This window comes from Neopsephotus bourkii, unplaced genomic scaffold, assembly GCF_033783945.1.
Source record: "Neopsephotus bourkii isolate Nb327-2 ecotype Australia unplaced genomic scaffold, CSIRO-AGI_Nbou_v1 NB_196, whole genome shotgun sequence".
Classification (NCBI taxonomy): domain Eukaryota; kingdom Metazoa; phylum Chordata; class Aves; order Psittaciformes; family Psittacidae; genus Neopsephotus; species Neopsephotus bourkii.
The window spans coordinates 3,857,730-3,876,001 of NW_026900709.1; the positions used below are offsets into that span (position 1 = coordinate 3,857,730).

Sequence of the window (18,272 nt, forward strand, 5' to 3'; positions counted from 1 at the left end):
AATGTGAGCTCACAATATTTAAGAGACTCGTCCCTCACTGCAGATAGGAGTGTCCCTGAACACTGGCAGTTAATTCTAGCAGCACCTCAGATTGCCTTTCACCAACAGCTCCTCACGTTCACCATTATTTCAAACAGAAAAACCCCACTCATCTTTGAGGATCAGCTTCATAAAAAACAGTTTCAACCTCAGTTTTGCAGGTACTCTAGATTACAAAAAGTACTGTCTATAACAAAGGCCAAAAGAATACTACACAACTCTACCATTGTGGACACAGCCTAGAACTGCTACAACTCATGTAAAAACCTGTATCAAACCACTGGCCTCCAAACATGCACTATGGCCAGCTGAAAAATAGACTTAACTGGGTTAATTTCCTGGCATATATGTACATAAACACATGTTCTTCTCTTGTTTGGTTTTGTATTTTGTTTTAAATCATGTGCTTTTCAAAGGATCCCTTAGGTTCCTGCCACTTTTTCTTATAATCATCATGAAACCACTTTGTTATTAGTTCTGTCTTCCATAGCTTGTAATTTGTGGTGAATGTAAGGCTGTCATATGAAAAAAGGGATTTTTAAAACAAAAACTAGATGAACATACATACTCTACACGAAGCATTAAAATAAGGCAGTGCATGATAATAATGAATTATGAAATTACTGAGGCAGTGCATTTTCAGTGGCATTTCAGCAACAAGCACAGAAACAGAAATGTTAGGTATTATGTGCACAGAGAAGAGTGTAGAGCTTTTTCCTTCAGATTAGCCTTCACTAAAGCCAAGCATTCTTTAGCAGAGCAATGAATGAGCAAAAGCAGAGTGTGAAACTGCAGCCCAAAGCAGCGGCATTCTCCAGAAATAAGGTGTAACTGCTTTACTGACACCAAACTTACAATGCAGCTTCTTTTTCCTTCATCTCAGTGGCTCTTTCAAGTTCTTCAGCATTTTCATGGGAGTTACCTAAAATATTCTTTCTTCTTAGCACAGAGGACAGAAAAACGCACCTTATTTCATAAGTATCATAACCAGTGATTCTGATGCAGTCTGCCACCCATCCCCAACCTCCTCTGCAAGGAGCTCGCCTCCTCCAGCCAACAGCAAGAATTACATACATTAAATGAGTGCACTGCATGGGTCTGCAGCTGATGCGTTTTGCAAGCTATGGAGACAACTACAGTGTGCTAGTTTATTGACCTGCAAACCAATGCCAGGAATGAAAAAAGAAAGAAATCTGGTCTCTATCAGAAACAGTTTGATCATCACTTTCTAGAGTCCTTCCGTTTCTCCCACAGCAATGTTGTGCATTTTGCTTCCTTTGCAGAGAGAAACTCAAGACTACCAAGTTTGCTTCTTCCTACAGTAAGCTCCTAGTTCTCTAGCATTTAGGATTTAGAGAAACTTTAACCACTGCTACTGAATTGGCCTATTTGATTCTGCATCAGCTGGGTTGCTGGCTGTTCTTCACTTTCTGTGAATCATCTTGGAAACAATGTGTGCATCTTCTGGTGAGGTTCTTCAGATTCGTCAAAGAATGTCTTCTCAGCGTGTCTTCATACTCCTGCACCCTCCTGGATTACTTCTGGCAGGTCTGCTTCCCAGCTGGATGGATGGCACACAGAACACTATAATTTGTGATCTTACAGCCGTAAGCTTTCTTGGCCACTAAAGCTAATAGAGAATGTGCTTACAACTGCTGTCATCACGGACTGGTAGCTTGAAAGGTTTGTAGAAGGACAGTTTGCTAATTTCAATCCATATAACATGCAAATTCCAGACTGGCTTCTGCACAATGCGCAACAGTACATTACTTCTTTACTATGCATTTTCCCATTTGTAATATCAAGATCTGACATCCTTCCTGTGGGTGCTAGCAATAATGGTTGTTCTGCAAACGCAGGGTCTGTCTGATGTCCACTGATTCCAAGAAAACTTAATTTCTAATAAAATAACTCCCCTGAATATTAACATTGTAAGCTCATAAACAGCACTCATGTGCTATGCTGGAGTCCTACCTGCAGTTGCTTTCAGTTAACTACAGATGTGTGACATCCCAGAAAAAGATTCCCTGCACCAAAACTTCTTGCTCATACCTGCCCACATCCAAAGTTAAATAGTTATGAAGATTCTTTGGGCTGAGACTGCCTGACCTTGGGAATTTTTGCCATTCAGCAGGAAAAAAAAGATATGCTGACCTATAAAATCAGGGGCTGCAAACAGCATTTCATCTGTGTAACAAGACTTCTTCCAGAGCATCTCAAACTGGAAAATTTAATGAGAAGACAGCATCACGACATCAGATTCAATTTAGGTTTGGACTATGAGGGCAAATAAAGGCCACATAGTCCTGACAATGTTCAGGATGTGACTAAAGCAAGCTTTTGCTTTTAATTAGTTATGGAAGTAGATATATCCTGAAGTTAACCAAGAGCTTGTTTAAATGCAGGAACTTCATCTACAAAGAGCCAAAAGCTGAAAACCACACACCAAATCCCCACTGTCAACATCCCAGGTAACACCTCTCCTGAGCAAGACAGAATTAGAAACAGCCAGTGCTGAAAGCCTTCCTACAAGCCTACTCTAATTGCAATGACAAGCACAGACTTCTGAAGATCCTGCTGCCTTCTTTCCAGCACTGTTCAGGTTTGAGGGTGATAAGGAAGACATTCTTTATATCACAGCAAATGATGAAGAAGCTACCAAGGCTCTGGTATGGCATCCAAATGTCTACCGTAAAGTTAAGCCAGAGTTTTCCTGTGAAGCCTCGGTGGCTTTGAGATGGTATTCTGCTGGGAATGAGCCAGATGTGTTTTTACCAGACCTCACTACACAAGAAACCTTAAAGTCTAGACGAATGAGAGAGAGAAACATGGGATAACCTACAATAAACACAGGCCACTAACAGTTTTAAGAGAGAACTAACAGGATAACTGAACTTGCTTTATAGAGTATAAGGATGAGATTGCCAAAACATGCAGTATCTGGAAATTAGGAACTGCAGTCACTAACCACAGGATTTCTAACCATTGCAGCTGTTTTCCCCCTTTCTCACAAGAAGAGCTCTGCATTCTGCCAAAGGAAATTCCCCAGTCCTCTCTCTTTTTAAAGTCTCTGAAAGCAACCTGTTTGGCCAGGGGGAGCATTTTTAGCAGCTCTGAGAGTGGAGACCGACTGATGGGTAGTTCTACCCCAACCCTTCAAGAAAGTCTGTCAGAATGGCTAAATGTATTTGTCACTGCAGCCCACCTAGGAAAACCTCTGCTGCTGTCTCTTCCTCCATCCCTTCCGAGGGACTTGCAAAGCAGATGTAGAAAATTCTCTGAGCTTACTCGTATGAGGAAACCAGACAGAGGAAAACAGAAAATGTGGTGCAAAATAGTTCAGTAGGACACTGTGGCTCCAAAACTGTGGGTTACAGCAAAAGTAACTGAGCTGAAATGCCACATCATCTGGGGATTTGGCGTATAGTCAGAGCAACTCAGTGTGGAGCTATCCGTACATCTGAGGGAAATTCCTTTGCTAGAAGGATCATTTTTTTGGCTCAAGTGAAATAGCATCATGAAGAGAATAGAATAACTCTATTTTAGCAGCACACTTTAAACAAGGAATACAAAGAGGCTTCCTTACTTTCGGTCTATGTCAGAAGCAGCAGCATAGTGCAAAGGGGTGCGTCCCCAGTCATCTGTTTCATTAATATTGGCTCCTGTTGTCACCAGTGTCTCAATACAGTGGAAATGACAATTTGCAGCTGCATAGTGCAAAGGTGTCCTGCAACATAAGTGACAATTTGTTACCTTGTATTCCAATATGCACCACCAGGGATAATAAGAAATCTTAACTGCTGCATTGCAGTTAATATCAGTGCCTTGTGTTCCTGTGATGAAATGCAAAGTTATGGAAATTTAACAAAACGCTGTGTTAACAGGAAATTTTGGTGCTCCTACGAAGCCTAATAGGATACACATCATCAACCTGTGCTTTGCAAACAGCCTATTTCCAGTGACAGCCTCTGCTGTTGCTCTGCATACATGCTACTTTCTTCCAGTTGGGAGGCAGAGCAAAGCATGGTGTCCCTCTCAGCATCTTCTTTAGGTGGCATAGCAACAATTCATTGGAGAAAAAAAAGCCCTCAGGGAGGCATGTCAAATCACAGCAATCCTCCCATTGTAACCCAGGTATTGTCTTGGGCACACAAGCACAAGAATTTAGGCAATGAGAGAAGCAATAAGGAAAAAAAATGAACCTGTGATATTTTTAAACCAGAAAACTCAAGAGAGTGTGATGGCTTTTATGTATTTAATGAAGTCTGCACCTGTCTGTCTGGCATGTAACTGTGGCAGCAAGAGTTCTGCAAGGAAGGCCAAACTCCTACTTTATTTTACCGCTGTTTTTCATTGAAGATACAATTTCCAGACTGATGCAAGTCTTTCTTCCCTGCCTTCTAGATTCCTTTCTTTTTAAAATAAGCTTCATCGTTTACTTACCTCCCACATTTGTCCTTCTTATTAAAATCTGCTCCACTGCTTTGCAAGAGTTTTATACATTCAACATTACTGGAAAGAGAAGGAAAGAAAACAAAACATGAACAAACCAGAAGTTTACCATCTGTGTTGCCCCCTGCCTTCAAAATGAGAAAGTTCCTCTATTTTGTATTATTTGCCATGCAAAACCAAAGCAGAGCCAAATGCAATGTGAAATTCAATCCAATAGAACATGAAGCTTTGAAAAGCTAATTCTTTTTTTTTTCTAGAAAACCTTTAACTTCCCTTTTGCAGACGAAAACCAATTTGTTTTCCAAATAGAGCACAGTACATGTGATGTGAGTTCAGTGTGTTTGAAGGTTTGCAATGGGAGCTGTACTCTAATGCTTCCCACACTGAACTGGCATTTTATGAGAGAATTTTAGGAGAAAGTTGTTGCTAGCTCATAAAATGCCAGTCCAATAATGAAGAGGTGACATTTAACGAATTCCACCCCCTTCCAGCAAAGCAGTCAACAGGAATCACTTTGCTCAAATCCTGTTTACTTAGTGAGATTTAATCACAAGAGTTCCTCGTTGGGTAACTCTTTCACATGATTCGTTGACTACTGACAGATCTAAGCACATCTCTAAGCGCTTGGCTGAATAAGGGGCATAGCTATTTGAAGTGATTGCCATATCAATATTGCATTTATATAAGTGGATCACTTGGACTCTGTTCTATCTGCTGAAGGACTTCCCCACATATAGCTGCTTCTTCATCTTTAAAGTGAGGTGATTTTTAATAGAAAACAGAACAGCTCAACTCTCACATCTTTTGTAATGCAAGCAAATATATATATGACTCCAAGCCAGAAAATGACATAAAGAAGTGCAGCACTTTCCAAGGTTCCCTGTCATTCACAGGGACAATAAATCATTGGTGCTCACAATCAGATGAGCAGGCCTTTGAAGCATGTTCTTTTCCTAGTACTCATGCAACTCCCATTAATATAATTGGAGTAACAGGCATGTGTCAGGAAAAAAATTAATGCATTTTCTATAGGTCCAGCTCCAGGAAAAAAAGAAGACTGTACGCAGTATGTTGGCATACATTCATCCCTACTCTAATTTGCTATTGCATAAAATAGCTACAGAACACTCACCACAATGTACTAAAAATAAAAACACTTGTTAGTGATGACAACTGCAGTAAACCACTGGAAAATATGGTTTATTTTCATGAGCCACTTTTGCCTCTTACAAAGCCTCTCCTTTTCTTTCAGACTTCCAGGTTGTTTTTCTTATTCTTTTGGGTGCAGCCTTACTGAACTATACCATAATCATCTCCATCCAAGCAACAGCCATACCCCCGCTATTAATGTCAGAGAGGTTTCAAGAAGAGCAATACCATGAGGATGATAGAAACAGTATTTGGACTGATTATTTTTTTTTGTAATAATAAAAACTTTGTGATACTCGTTTTGGTTCACTGAGAACTAAAACCAACTTCCAGAAAGAGCGCCAAGTGCTTGCTGTGGATGACCATTCCTGCTTGCTATAACCACAGAGAATCCAAGCTGGGTTCTAGCCAAGGCTCCATTTCAGCTGTTTACTGAGCCATAAAGTACTCAACAGAAGAGTCAAAGCTCAATGCTTGCCAAATGCTCTGGCCTTTTGCTAGGTTAACTTCACAGCACTCCACTGACAATTACTTGGACATATTTAAACTAACTGGATGCTACGTTTACAACTGAAATTGATGCATTTCATTTTTCATTTGGTGCCATTTCTGGCCTCCGAGCACTTATCAGGAATGCATCACTCTGAGAGAACAACAGTCTTTTGCCTTTTCAGTGTGGAGGTTGAGGGTTGTTTGCTTGTTCTGGGGTTGGTTTTGTTGTTGTTTTGGTTTGTTGTATTTTCTTTTAGTATCTTTTCAGATTGCACCTGAAAAATGGGAAAGAGGGAGATGAGCTGTGTTTGGACTCCAGGATTCCAATATGATGGGCACTGTTGCATTTTCAGAGGACACAGTCCAAAGGTGGATGCTGGGAATAACTCCCCTACCAGCAGCACCCCAGGAGCTACGGCTCCTCTTCCTTACTCACTCTGTCCCAGGTGCTGGTGATTTCCTGCTGACTGCTGGCCCTCAGCAATGGTTGTGGTCAAAAGACAGACTTGGGTTATTATGCAGTACCCCCATTTAAAGCTGAGGCAGTCTTCCCAAGGCCATGAAAAGAAAGAGTTTTACCCTATGCCTGAAAGCCATGCTTCAAATTGCCCAGCTCTCTGCAGTAGACAGAATCAGACCACCTCCTTTACTTTGCAAGCAGCCCCTACATCAGGGCAGTGGCAAAAGACAGCCTCAAGTGACCCAAGTTTGACATCAGACTGCTTTGCTTCCCTTGCGCCACAATAAATTCCTCTGTGGATGGCACAGTCAAGTTGGCTGGCACCAAACCTGCAACGAAGCCACAAAATAACTTACAACAGCTATAGTGGCATTTACTCACCCTCCTGCAGCGGCAGCGTGGAGGCACGTTCTTCCAAAACTATCAGGGGTGTCTATTTCAAAGCCTGCAGACAGCACGTGCTCATTACTAAACAAGGACACTATGCTATACTTTTGTCCTAGTTAAACCACAAGAAACATTGCAGAGACAGAAAAATCAGTTAGTTGGGAAAGAAACAGAACACAAGCAACTACAGTCAGAAAGAGGTTGTCAGGGGAACGGCGAGCAGCTGCTCCATCCAGTTTGGCAGCTCTATAAAAAGAGCTGCAAAGTCGACGAGCATCTATTTCCACATCAGCTCTCCTCGCCACATCCCTGTTTAAAACAGTGTGACAGGCATTTATGAGGCAGATACTTATCAAGAGGACTGCAACAGCAGGACATGAAGACAGAAAACATGAAGAAATGAGGAAAAACCAGAGTCAGATTTTGAAATGCGGGCATTTTTATTGCATGTGGTTTTCAGGCTGAAAAGAGCCTTCCAGGAGCACTTGGTGATATTCAAAGGTGCAGAAGGCCAAAGGATATAAACCTGGCAGTATTAAATCTGGTCACCCAGAGCTGCTTCTTCTCCTTTCAGATCTAGTGGTCAAGGCCAAAACACACCAAGGTTTAATGGAATGGGTACGCAATTACCATTTTCCATGCTTTATCCTACAGGACTCAAGTTTAGAGGGAAAAGTCATTGCAGGAGATTTTAGGTGTATAGTAACAAAGCAGTTTTGTAGAAAAAGCATATGATCTGCCTTGTGATTTTTTAATTCATGCAAGCTCTTGCCTGGAAAGAAAGAATTTGGAATTTGGCACCTGATGATGCCTCTTTTGTAACACTTGCGTCAGCAAGCTCCTTCTTCTGCTTTGGGCTCTTGTTTCCCGAGAACTGCTCTCTCAACACTACACTTTTCACTCATTTCCCATCTCATGTTCACAGAGCTTTGGACAGCCCAACTTCTTTACTCTGTCCAAATTCAGAGACACATTAGCTCTATCTAGAATACATCATCAGTGAGATGTAAATACCCACAACAGTGCAGAACCAAGGAGATAACTTCCTGAATTATTCCTCGGGGAAAAAGAACCCAAACCAAGGCAGTATCACACAGTCCCACAGTTTGGAAAAAGGGTCCTCAATTTCCTCCCTCCTCCTGGTGAATTAATATAAACTCTCTAAACCTGCCAGGAGAAAAGAATTTCGGGCATGAGCAATACAGGATAGGAGGAAGTACCAGCATGCCATTAGGAAAGCCTCTCCTGCTCCCTTACATTACATCACATCACACAGGCAAACACAGCAGCACAGGAAGTCTTTCATTTGAACAATCCACAACAATGAATAGAAAAGGGGCCACAAGCAGCAGAGACACACATTACTGGAGCTCCAGAGACACTGTGGGATTTACTTACCCGATGACAACAACTTCCTGCAGCAGTCTGAGTGAGCATTCAGTGCTGCTAAGTGTAAAGGGAACATGTTGTGGATCCCACACCTGAAAGGCACAACAGCCTCATTACACAGTGGTGTGGCAATGCAGGTTACACACAGACATGACACATGAAAAGCTCCTTCCTCAAAAGCAACCGTTTTTATCCTTTCAAGGAAGATTCTTCCTTGGTTCCTGCCATTTATTTTTATCTGTATTTTTTTAGCAGCCTTCTTGGGAGTTAAAAATATTCTGATACAGCAGTATCTTGGCTTCAGGTTTTGAACAGAATGTGGCAGGAAGGTTTCTAAAATTCAAGGCAAAAGCCAAGGTAAAGGAGGAAGCGAGAGAGTAGATATTGCTTGGAGTCAATTTCCTGGTGTGCGATGCACAAATTTCTGCATCAACCATGGATACTGCAACTGCCATTCTGAGGTATAAGTAAATGCCTAAATCTTCTTAGTATTTTTTCTGAAACCCATTTTTCCTGCAGTTAAAATCCTTCAGATAACTCTTGTGTGGGTTTTCAAAGCCTCCACTTCCCTCCCTCTCCCCTGGGGTTAGGGTAGCTGAAGGCTCTTCTTCACACTTTCCTTTAGGCTGCCATGACACACACAGTTTTCTTCCCACATCCTAAGAACTAAACATCTGATTTTCCTATTTGCTCCAGCTACTCTCCTCACACTCCTTTTCACTTTTCCCCCTTGTTCAACACATGATTCTTTTCAATTACAACATCAACTTCTCGCAGCAGACATGCTCAGTAAAAAAAAGGTAGGCACCTATCATTAGGCTAAATCTCTATCAGGCAACCACACAGCTTTTAAACAAGCTGAGCACTCAGCAGCCGTTATTAATATCAACAAATGATCCCAGTTCAGTCCCTAAGCACGCCACTGTTTACAGTCTCAGAAGACTTTTGGGTTTGGACATCTTGGCTTCTGTCATTTAGCATTGTTTTGTGAGAAGCATCTTGTTAGTCTAGAAATACTATCCTACCGGCAGCCCTCCAAGTGCACATAAACACAGAGCCTCTGAAACCAACTATCTCAACAGGATTAGCATCTCCTGCCTGCTTCAGCAGATATATTTGTGACAAATGACAAGCTCTTGAACAATAGCAGATGGATTCATATCTGCCCTTCACTTCTGGAAGACAACTGGTGGATGGGTGAGTATGATCACCTCATGGAAGAAGATGTCAGATAGGGATCCAAAGATGAAGGAACTTGTCTTTCTGCAAGACCCACAGTAAATCACAATAGCTTACAAAGCTTTAGAAGGTGGGTGTTTATAAAGATACTTTACTCTCTGCAACACTTTATACATAAATGTATTTAACTACGTTTGGCTCGTCTTTAAAAACTTACGGTTTCCAGAACCCACAGGTTCATCTTTCCTCTGTCTTCACACTAAACGTGTCCTCCTCACTGCTGCACTACACTACAGAGTGACTTGTGGTGCTGTACAGATTCTAATTTTGCTAGTGTCAGCAATCTACATCTAAGAGTAAATATACTAAAAGATGACCTGACAGCCTATTCTTTGAAAGGAACGGCACAAGTTCCACCGAACTGCTGTATCTGTATAAACGGATTGCATTTTTCTGCTGTGGATTCATTTATTTAAGCTAACATTGGACATTCTGTATCTCTGTGCTTCTTCCTGCACCTATTTATCTCCTCCTCCACCTAGTTACCTGAAGCAGTATTTTTCTTCTTTTAGGTCAAGATTTCCACTCAGCACATGATTTGGCCAGTTTCCATCAAAATCACTATCTGCACGTTTGCTAACCAGTGTCACACTTCTGTACTGCTGTTCACACTGGTTCCTCCCATCACTTAAAGCACCTTCCCCCTTAAATGCAGTTGCCTCAAAGGCTGACTGATCTGTCTGCAGTTGTAGCTAACAACACTGCAGAATTGTCACAGCCAGTTCAGGGAGCTCAGCCAGAGTTATTTACATGCAGCACATACGAAAGCCCATTCCCAGCATTTCAATGTTCCTTGTTCAGCACAGACAGTAGCATCACTTGGATCTGCTTGGTAACTTAGAGACAACTTCTTGTATCACTTATTTCTGCTGCTGGAAAAAGTATTTAATTTGATCAATGTTCCAGTCACCCAAGTGTGAAATAGAAATTTCTAACTGGATAACCCTGATTCCAAGAGTGGACTACCCCACTGCATCTCATTTTCCCGTTAAACCTCAAGATAAGAGAATTACTGTACTGGAGAAAGAGCTAGGAAAAACACACATCTATTTAGACACCAAGATCTTCATTCTGGCTATGTTAATAAACCCCAGTGACGTTAGCTGAAGCCTGTGGAATTTCATTATCCATGCCATTTGAAGAGCTGTTCCACACCACTTTGCATGGTGACACTTGTACTTGATAAAGCAATATGAGCAAATGTGCCACTTTCTCAAACACCATCAAGTAAACAAATAAAGTACCAAAAGCTGCAAGTATCTTCAAAATTGAAACCAGCTCATTTGCATCTGCAAGCAGGTTTTCCTAACTAGGCAAGTCAAGAAACGTCACCACTTCCTATGGCAGGTTCTAGGTAGAGAACTCCTAAATTATATTTTAGAGACATGTGGATGTAGCCGCCAAAAACTGACATTCATTAAATCAGATGCTGCTATTAAACACCTGGTACAAATATCCCTCATGAAATTGCATTACTTTGGTCTTATACCCCCTTTCTTTACCTTCAGGTTTGCTATTTTCCTTTGACAGATCATAAGAACCTGAAGATAACTAATCAATACTCAAGTACTCTTAAAAATCAAGCACTTGTCAATGTCTGAGTTGACAATGGTTATCATACTGTGGGTGCAGTCTTGATACATGTGCAAGACAAAAGAATTGAACTGAAGCAGAAAGCACTAACTGCATATAGAAATGTGTGTAATTTCAACTCATTGTCCTTCTATTGAAAAAAAGACTCCCAAACTCACAAATCAGATAAAAGCAGTCCAATTATTTCAGCCACCTGAATATCAGAAAACATACAACATCGAGACAGGTTCTGCTTCTACTGAGATCAGAAATACGTAGTAACACCTGCTTTGCAATACTGTATTTATATTGATTATCCTATGTCATACCAAAAGATACAAAACAAAAGAATGCTCCATCTCTGGCAGTGTTCAAGGCCAGGTTGGACAGAGCCTTGGGCGATACGGTTTAGAGCAAGGTGTCCCTGCCCACGGCAGGGGGGTTGGAACTTGATGATCTTAAGGTCCTTTCCAACCCTAACTATTCTATGTTTCTATGAAACACCATGTCTGACAGGCCACTAAACATTAAGCTAGTTTAGATACTAAGGAATATGCTCACAATACCCTTGGAAAGCATCTGATTCTTTTTCAGTTATGTTTCCTGTACAAATTCATTGCTGTGGACTTCTTATATTTTTATGTGATCAAGATGCACTTCACAGACATACATCTTTCATATATGTTATACACCACTGTGCCACATCAATGCTGCAGGAAAAAGAAGCAGCACTTGTAACCATGTAAATAGGCACAATAGGAACTTAGCAGGGTTTCCTTCCCCTCCACACTTCCCAAGTGTTCATCCATTAGCCTCATGTCACCCACTGCACAGCATACTTATGCTTATACTTATCCCTTTTAACCTTCACACTTCAGAACCTGAGAAGTAACTGTGTTTCCAGGCATTGGACATAACACTTGATTGTCAGAAACAGCTCCCCGTCAGCCACTTACTTGGCAGTATCAGCTCCACTGGTTATGAGGGTGTTAATCAAAAGCTCATGTCCGTATCTTGCAGCCACGTGTAGAGGGGTGTTACCATCCTTATCAACACAGTCGATTTCCCCTCCTGCAAGAAACGTTTTCATACCATTTAACACTGAAAGATTAAGCGTGAACCAGTGACCACAAATGCTATTTCTCTCTAGCAAGTGCAGCATCACCAATCCAGCCACAGAGACACTAAATTTCAGAGACCAAGAACGAGCACATAGCAAGCTGCCAGCCACTGGTACTGAATGTGGTCTGGCAGCATCACCTTCACCTCTTTCTCCAGCTACAGTGATGGAGAAAAGTGGTGGGAAATAGGTGAAAAGGATGATATACCACGGTCAAGTACATGATTCACACTTGCTGCTCACCTAAAGGCACAAATGGATGCCTTGAATTGAACTATCAAAATAAACTGCTGAAACTATGCCCTCATTCATAAAAGCACTGCCACTGAACCTTACCTGTAAGACAGCAATGTTAAATAGAGTTTGCTCCAGAGGCCAGCAGGAACACACTACAAACAACAAGCAGGTTGTGTGCCTTTTCTGTGCCTTACCAAAGAACAACTGAACAGTGCTTAAGTAGAACTGTTGTAATTTAAACCTGTCATCTTGTGGTTTATGATCACAAGCAGGAAAAATATATTATTTCTTTCTTCTCTGCACAGCTTTTGACCCACACAAGATTGCTATCAGGCCCTTGTTTTCTTTTTGGACCAAGGAACTGTAACTTTTTCAGTCTTTCCTTGTAAGTCAGGTTTGCTGCACTCCAGCTGGCCCACATCCTTCTGGAAGTGAAATGTCAAAAGCCAGAAACAGTACTACAGCTGACATCTCCAAACTCTGAGCTGAGCAAAGTGATTACTTCATGCCCGCTGGCTACGCTCCTATCTATACACCCCTGTACAATGCACAGCAACATGTACACTGTTGATCATTTTTCTAAGCACCATGGCACTATTGACTTGTGGCCACAAGCTTCTGACCTTCTGCAAGCCCCAGATCCCTTCCTGAGGAGCTGCCACCCACCCAGCTGTTGCCAATCTGACTTGTCCAATGGATGCTCCTGCTTGTGTGGGATCTTTGCTTTGCTTTACTTGCATTATAACTTCTGTCTCCAACTTTACAAGATCATTTTCCATTCTGAATCCACCTTCTGGCAAACAGTCTCTTCCAACTTTGTGTTTTCTCCAAATGTTAAAAGCACATTTTTCTATTCCTCTGTCCAAGCTGTTAATGAAAATACTGGATAGTTCCAGGTCCAGGAGGGAAACTGTACTACACCTTCCATTTCAACAACAATCTCTTTATTACTAATCTCTGAGTGTAGTTTTTCAATAACTTATGTACCAACACTGTGACATTTTAATACTCCACTGGTTTGCTATGAAAATACTTTATGAAATCCTATAAAAAATCTTGCTAACAACAGATTATGATAATATTTACTGCATGTCCACTATACACAGGAGATAACAAGTCATAACTGCAACAAGAAGAGTTCCAGTAAAGCATTATACAGCATTTTCTATCTGTAGATAAAGGTCAGTGAAATGCTGGGACAGTTTCCCTGGGGTGACACACATTACTTCCCCACAGAAAAGTCAGAGGACTGTGCTGTGACCACAAAGCCTACTACCCTGCAGCAGAAGAGAATTCGGACGTTTTGGCATCTTCTGCTCTTGAGCAATCTATGCCAGATATTGCCTGCTCCCCCCCAGGTGTTTACAAACAGTTTGTGCATTTGCTGATGTCAGAAATTTTGGCTGACCTATGTGAAATTCTCCAGCTTTGCTTTTCCACCATTTTTAAAGATAGGTGTTACATTTGTAACCTTCCAATTTAAAGGTAATCAGTTCTTCCTCTACAAGTCACTAGAGACAGCTGCCAGGAATCACGAGATCCTTAGCTAGCTCATTAAGTACTGCAGAATGAAACTCAATTTCTTAAAGTCATTGACATTTCTCTCTTCCACGATATCCCATGGCAATGAGGCAAAAAGTCACTTGCAACCAGATCTGTGCACAACACTAAAATTAGAGGGACAGCAAATGAAGAAAGAAGCGAAACCCAAGTAACTTGAAGAAGAGTAGAGAGGCATGAATGACAGACGAAGAACTTCTAGTCCTTTCACACACAAATCCAACACAGAGCAAACAACAGCTCTAAGTCAGAGACCGTATTTGACTAAACAGCTAAAAAACTGCACTAAAGCACAGTTTCTTCAGTTTGCCCAAGCTCCTTTTATTATGACTATTTTACTTATGCAAGAAGAGATACAACAGCAGTTTGCATGATGATGTGAAAGAAGCATGATGTACTGAAGACCTCCATTTTAACGTACAATTGTGTGTAAATATAGGTGTCACTACATTTACAGTTTAGCTGTTCAGCCATCTTCAATATCTCACACTTAGGTTCCAAGTTAGGGATTTTGGAAACAACAGAACCAAACCACGAACCACAGACCATCCTGTCTGGTATAGTGGCCAAAGCTGGGAAGCGTAAGTAAACAAGCAGTAATAGCAGCCTCTGTCAATCAGAAACAGGCCTCTGCCAGATCTCCAACAACAATATTTGTTATACTTTGTAGGCTTCTCGGACAAAGGAGATACCTGATAAATGACTGATAATCAGGAATCCTGGCTACGCCAGAACAAACAGGTTGGCACTGGTCCACCCTCCGGAGTATTTATTTAACACTTAATGAAGACAGTGGCAAGGCATAGAGCTAAGGGAGCATAGAGAAATACAGTTACTGAGTGGCGAGTAGAGAAAATGGTCCAAATTCTAAGAACACTGGGGCTCCCAAGGGAGAGCAACCATTTGTTTTCCAGTTTTTAAGTCATTTGAGAAAGAAAGTTGTACCTGCTTCTCAGCAGAAGACCTAAGTACAGCTTTGAACTCTTGTTTTCAGGTTAAGAATCACAATAGATCAGCTGGACCACTGTCAGCTGGAGGAATAAGGGATTCTGTTAACAACTAAAATCTCAGCTTGTAATGACATGCTGGAATGAGAGCTGTCAGTGCAGCTCAAAGCCAGAAGCCAATGAAGAACTAAGCAGCTCTCAGAGCAGACCTTTGGCACCCTGGGTGAGAACAACTAAACACTGCAACCTTGGAAATGCCTGATCTTTTGGAGAGTCATTAAACAAACACAGAAACTCACCATTCTGAATGAGGGTCTGCGACCGTGTGAACCTCCCATGGACGGCTGTCATGTGCAATGGGCTCTTCCCATCCTTACTCTAACAGAAACAAAACAGAAACCCAATCACTTAGCATGTGAAGTGCTGGTAACAATTTGAAGTCTCTCAGCTCAACACCCTACAGACAAAAGCTCCACTGGCTTCAAAAGTCTGTAGGACTGAAGCTATACATGATGATAAATGCAGAAGGTATAAGCATACAAGTAAAATAGTTCCTCAGCAATGAGTAGCAAAGGGGCTGGAGTAGAGCACGACCTTACAGCCTGGCTGTATACAATACGTGCTAGAAACTACAGATTTATAACATATTATCCTTTAATATTATTTTTAAGTAACGTTTCCAATTCAGTCAATATTTTTCTTAACAGAGGAAGCATAAAATTAAATATGACTGTCTCTGAGGGATTCAAGAACTATATCCTGTTTATTAATCTGCATTTTATAGATACATCCCAGAATAAACCCCATTATATTAAAAAGTTCTGGTTAATAAATTTCCATGCAATCAAAAATAGGATGTCTACAAATACCATTAGAAAACAGGGAAGGCATGTGAAAGGAAAGGTACAATGAGTAGAGATTAATGGTTTTGGTTCTAGAGAAAGAAACTGAGATAGGGGAAGCAGAGGAGCTGACAAAACAGCAAGGAAAAGGGTAGCAGTCTCACTACTCACATCACTCTGTGTTTATTGGCATGGGATTTTGCATTCCTTGGCTAGCACAATCCCTAATTTCATTTTAGTAATTCTGAGTTTAAATAATGCACTGACTACTGATCTAAAGGGACTTGCCAAAGGTGTTAAATGCTAAGAGACCAGTTTTACAGATGCGAAACTGAAACACACAATTTAAAGTACAGCAGTCAAAATCTTATATGAACTCAGAGATGTCAAGTCTTCTGTTATGCATACCAGTACCCTCTGTGGGTTAACAGCAAGGCCCTTTCAGCTTCATCAAGATGCATCAATTATATCTCAAGAAAATTCAGATATCCTAACAGAATCAGACTTCATAAACTCAGGCTCTAAAACAGGTAAATAAACAACCTTTAGATTTTACTTCCCCAGGAAAATCAAAAGGAACTCTTCAGAACCAGGTTTAATCAAATCCATACTGTAGGGGAAGGAAAATACCAGCAAGTAAGTTCCTTTACTTACCACTACTACCCAAGATAACATTTTGATAGAGCTCCTGGAACTATATTTTAATAGTGATTCATGCCTTAAGGTGAGTGGCTGGCCCAGAGTTTAAAGCTGTCATTATATTTATCAAGGTACTGAGAGCTCCTCTGCTGGGAAGCAGTCTCATCCAAACAATTTAATGATTAATTTCCTCAGCATCATTCTACTTCCATCAAGGATTTAAAGCCATGCTGTACTTGTTATTAGTTTCCAGTCTCCTGAGATATGCAAAACAGGATAAAGTAAAACTAAAGAGCTGCAATGCAAGTTTTACCTGAATGTTAACATCTGCCCCATTATTCACTAGTAGTTCAAGACACAGTGCTCCGTGAGTAGAGGCAGCAGCGAAATGCAAGGGAGTGAATCCATTATTATTAGGCTGATTTACGTTAGCACCGTAGTCAATCAGCTCATTAACAACAGAATCCTGACCATTGTAACAGGCAATGTGAAGTGCAGTATTTCCATACACGTTCATCTCATCAATCTAAAATGAGACAACGAGACACAGTTAAAATTACAGACATAGCTAACCATTTTACGTAATACATCACATACAGCAAATGGAAATAGCTGGAGGCTTGACCTGTCACAGGACATATTTCTCACCAGCAAATTTCATTGACAAAAATATACTCCCAGAGAGATTAATTTGGAATGCTTTACCTTTGCTATGATCAACTTTTTATCCTACTGGCCATTTCTAAAAGCCAGTATGAAGCTTACACTGGTAGCAGGGCTATGTAATGATAGTGATGATGACAAAAGCTGGAAAGCCTTCACATGTAAGTAGGATAAATAAAAGGCTCACAGTCTTTATTAAAAAGTAATTAAAACACTGACTATATAATTTATGTGAACAGAATCAGGCTTAAGAACTCTTTTTACAGATTTCTTTTGGGAAGGGAATGAAGGTGTTTGAGTTAAGGGAAGGTGAAACTGCACAGACATTTACACTTCAATAAGAAACCACTTTCAGTAGCTCAGCATTATAAAGATGTAATTAAGATTATGTTACTTCTTGATGACTGGCTTTGTATTCAACTGATGTTCTGTAAAATAGGACAAGACACATTGTACAAAAGATCCAGCAGTGATGTGAATACCCTTCCACAAAATAAGGCTTCTCAAAGATCACACCCCCAGTGGTGCAGAATGTGGAAGTTAAAGGTAGCTATGAGCATAGTACTGGTAATAACAAGAAACACCTATTCCCCTTCAACTGCAGTTTAGAGCCTGTGAACATGGACTTCTGACATTTTTTTGGCAGTTGAAAATGCGATCGCAAATGTGATGGCTTTATCTGACATCTCTGATTAACCAGTGCAGGCTCTTCTGGTCATCTCACTGCTGCTTTGAATCACTGACTTGACAATATTACACTAACAGAAGTCTGTGTCCTGAAAAAAAGTTCTTTTCCAGAGTTAAAGCAATCTTTTCCTTCCCTCTGTCAGCTGCAGAGGAAATAGAGGTCCTAAACTTAAACAGCCTGAACTGCTGTTTAGTGAAGTTTGCAGCGTATATGTTGAGAACAACCATTCATCATATCAAGGGGAACACTGAGCCAAGGGAAATTTCATTATTCTGTCTTCCTCTGCAGGAACAGCATGTATTTCCTGATTTCTTCAGCAAGGTGGCCTGGAACTTACTGTCCATATCAGACACTTTTATTCCAGAATGTTTCCTGGCTCTTGCGCTAATAAACCACA

General features: G+C 40.9%; 1 protein-coding gene across 11 annotated transcripts in view; it reads right to left on the reverse strand.

Moving 5' to 3' along the window:
- The window catches only part of ANKRD44 (ankyrin repeat domain 44), a 134,381-nt gene that overhangs the window by 32,744 nt on the left and 83,365 nt on the right, over positions 1 to 18,272 (reverse strand). For 5 of the 11 annotated variants that reach the window (XM_061376820.1, XM_061376777.1, XM_061376762.1 and 2 more), the window contains 8 exons: positions 16,838 to 17,050; positions 15,343 to 15,421; positions 12,136 to 12,250; positions 8,378 to 8,460; positions 6,974 to 7,091; positions 4,483 to 4,551; positions 3,626 to 3,766; positions 895 to 978 (listed from right to left, as the gene is read on the reverse strand). In XM_061376820.1, the coding sequence (XP_061232804.1) occupies positions 895 to 978; positions 3,626 to 3,766; positions 4,483 to 4,551; positions 6,974 to 7,091; positions 8,378 to 8,460; positions 12,136 to 12,250; positions 15,343 to 15,421; positions 16,838 to 17,050 (902 nt within the window). The remainder of the gene's footprint in view (positions 1 to 894; positions 979 to 3,625; positions 3,767 to 4,482; positions 4,552 to 6,973; positions 7,092 to 8,377; positions 8,461 to 12,135; positions 12,251 to 15,342; positions 15,422 to 16,837; positions 17,051 to 18,272) is intronic. The other 6 variants (XM_061376836.1, XM_061376787.1, XM_061376771.1 and 3 more) reach the window with 3 other exon arrangements.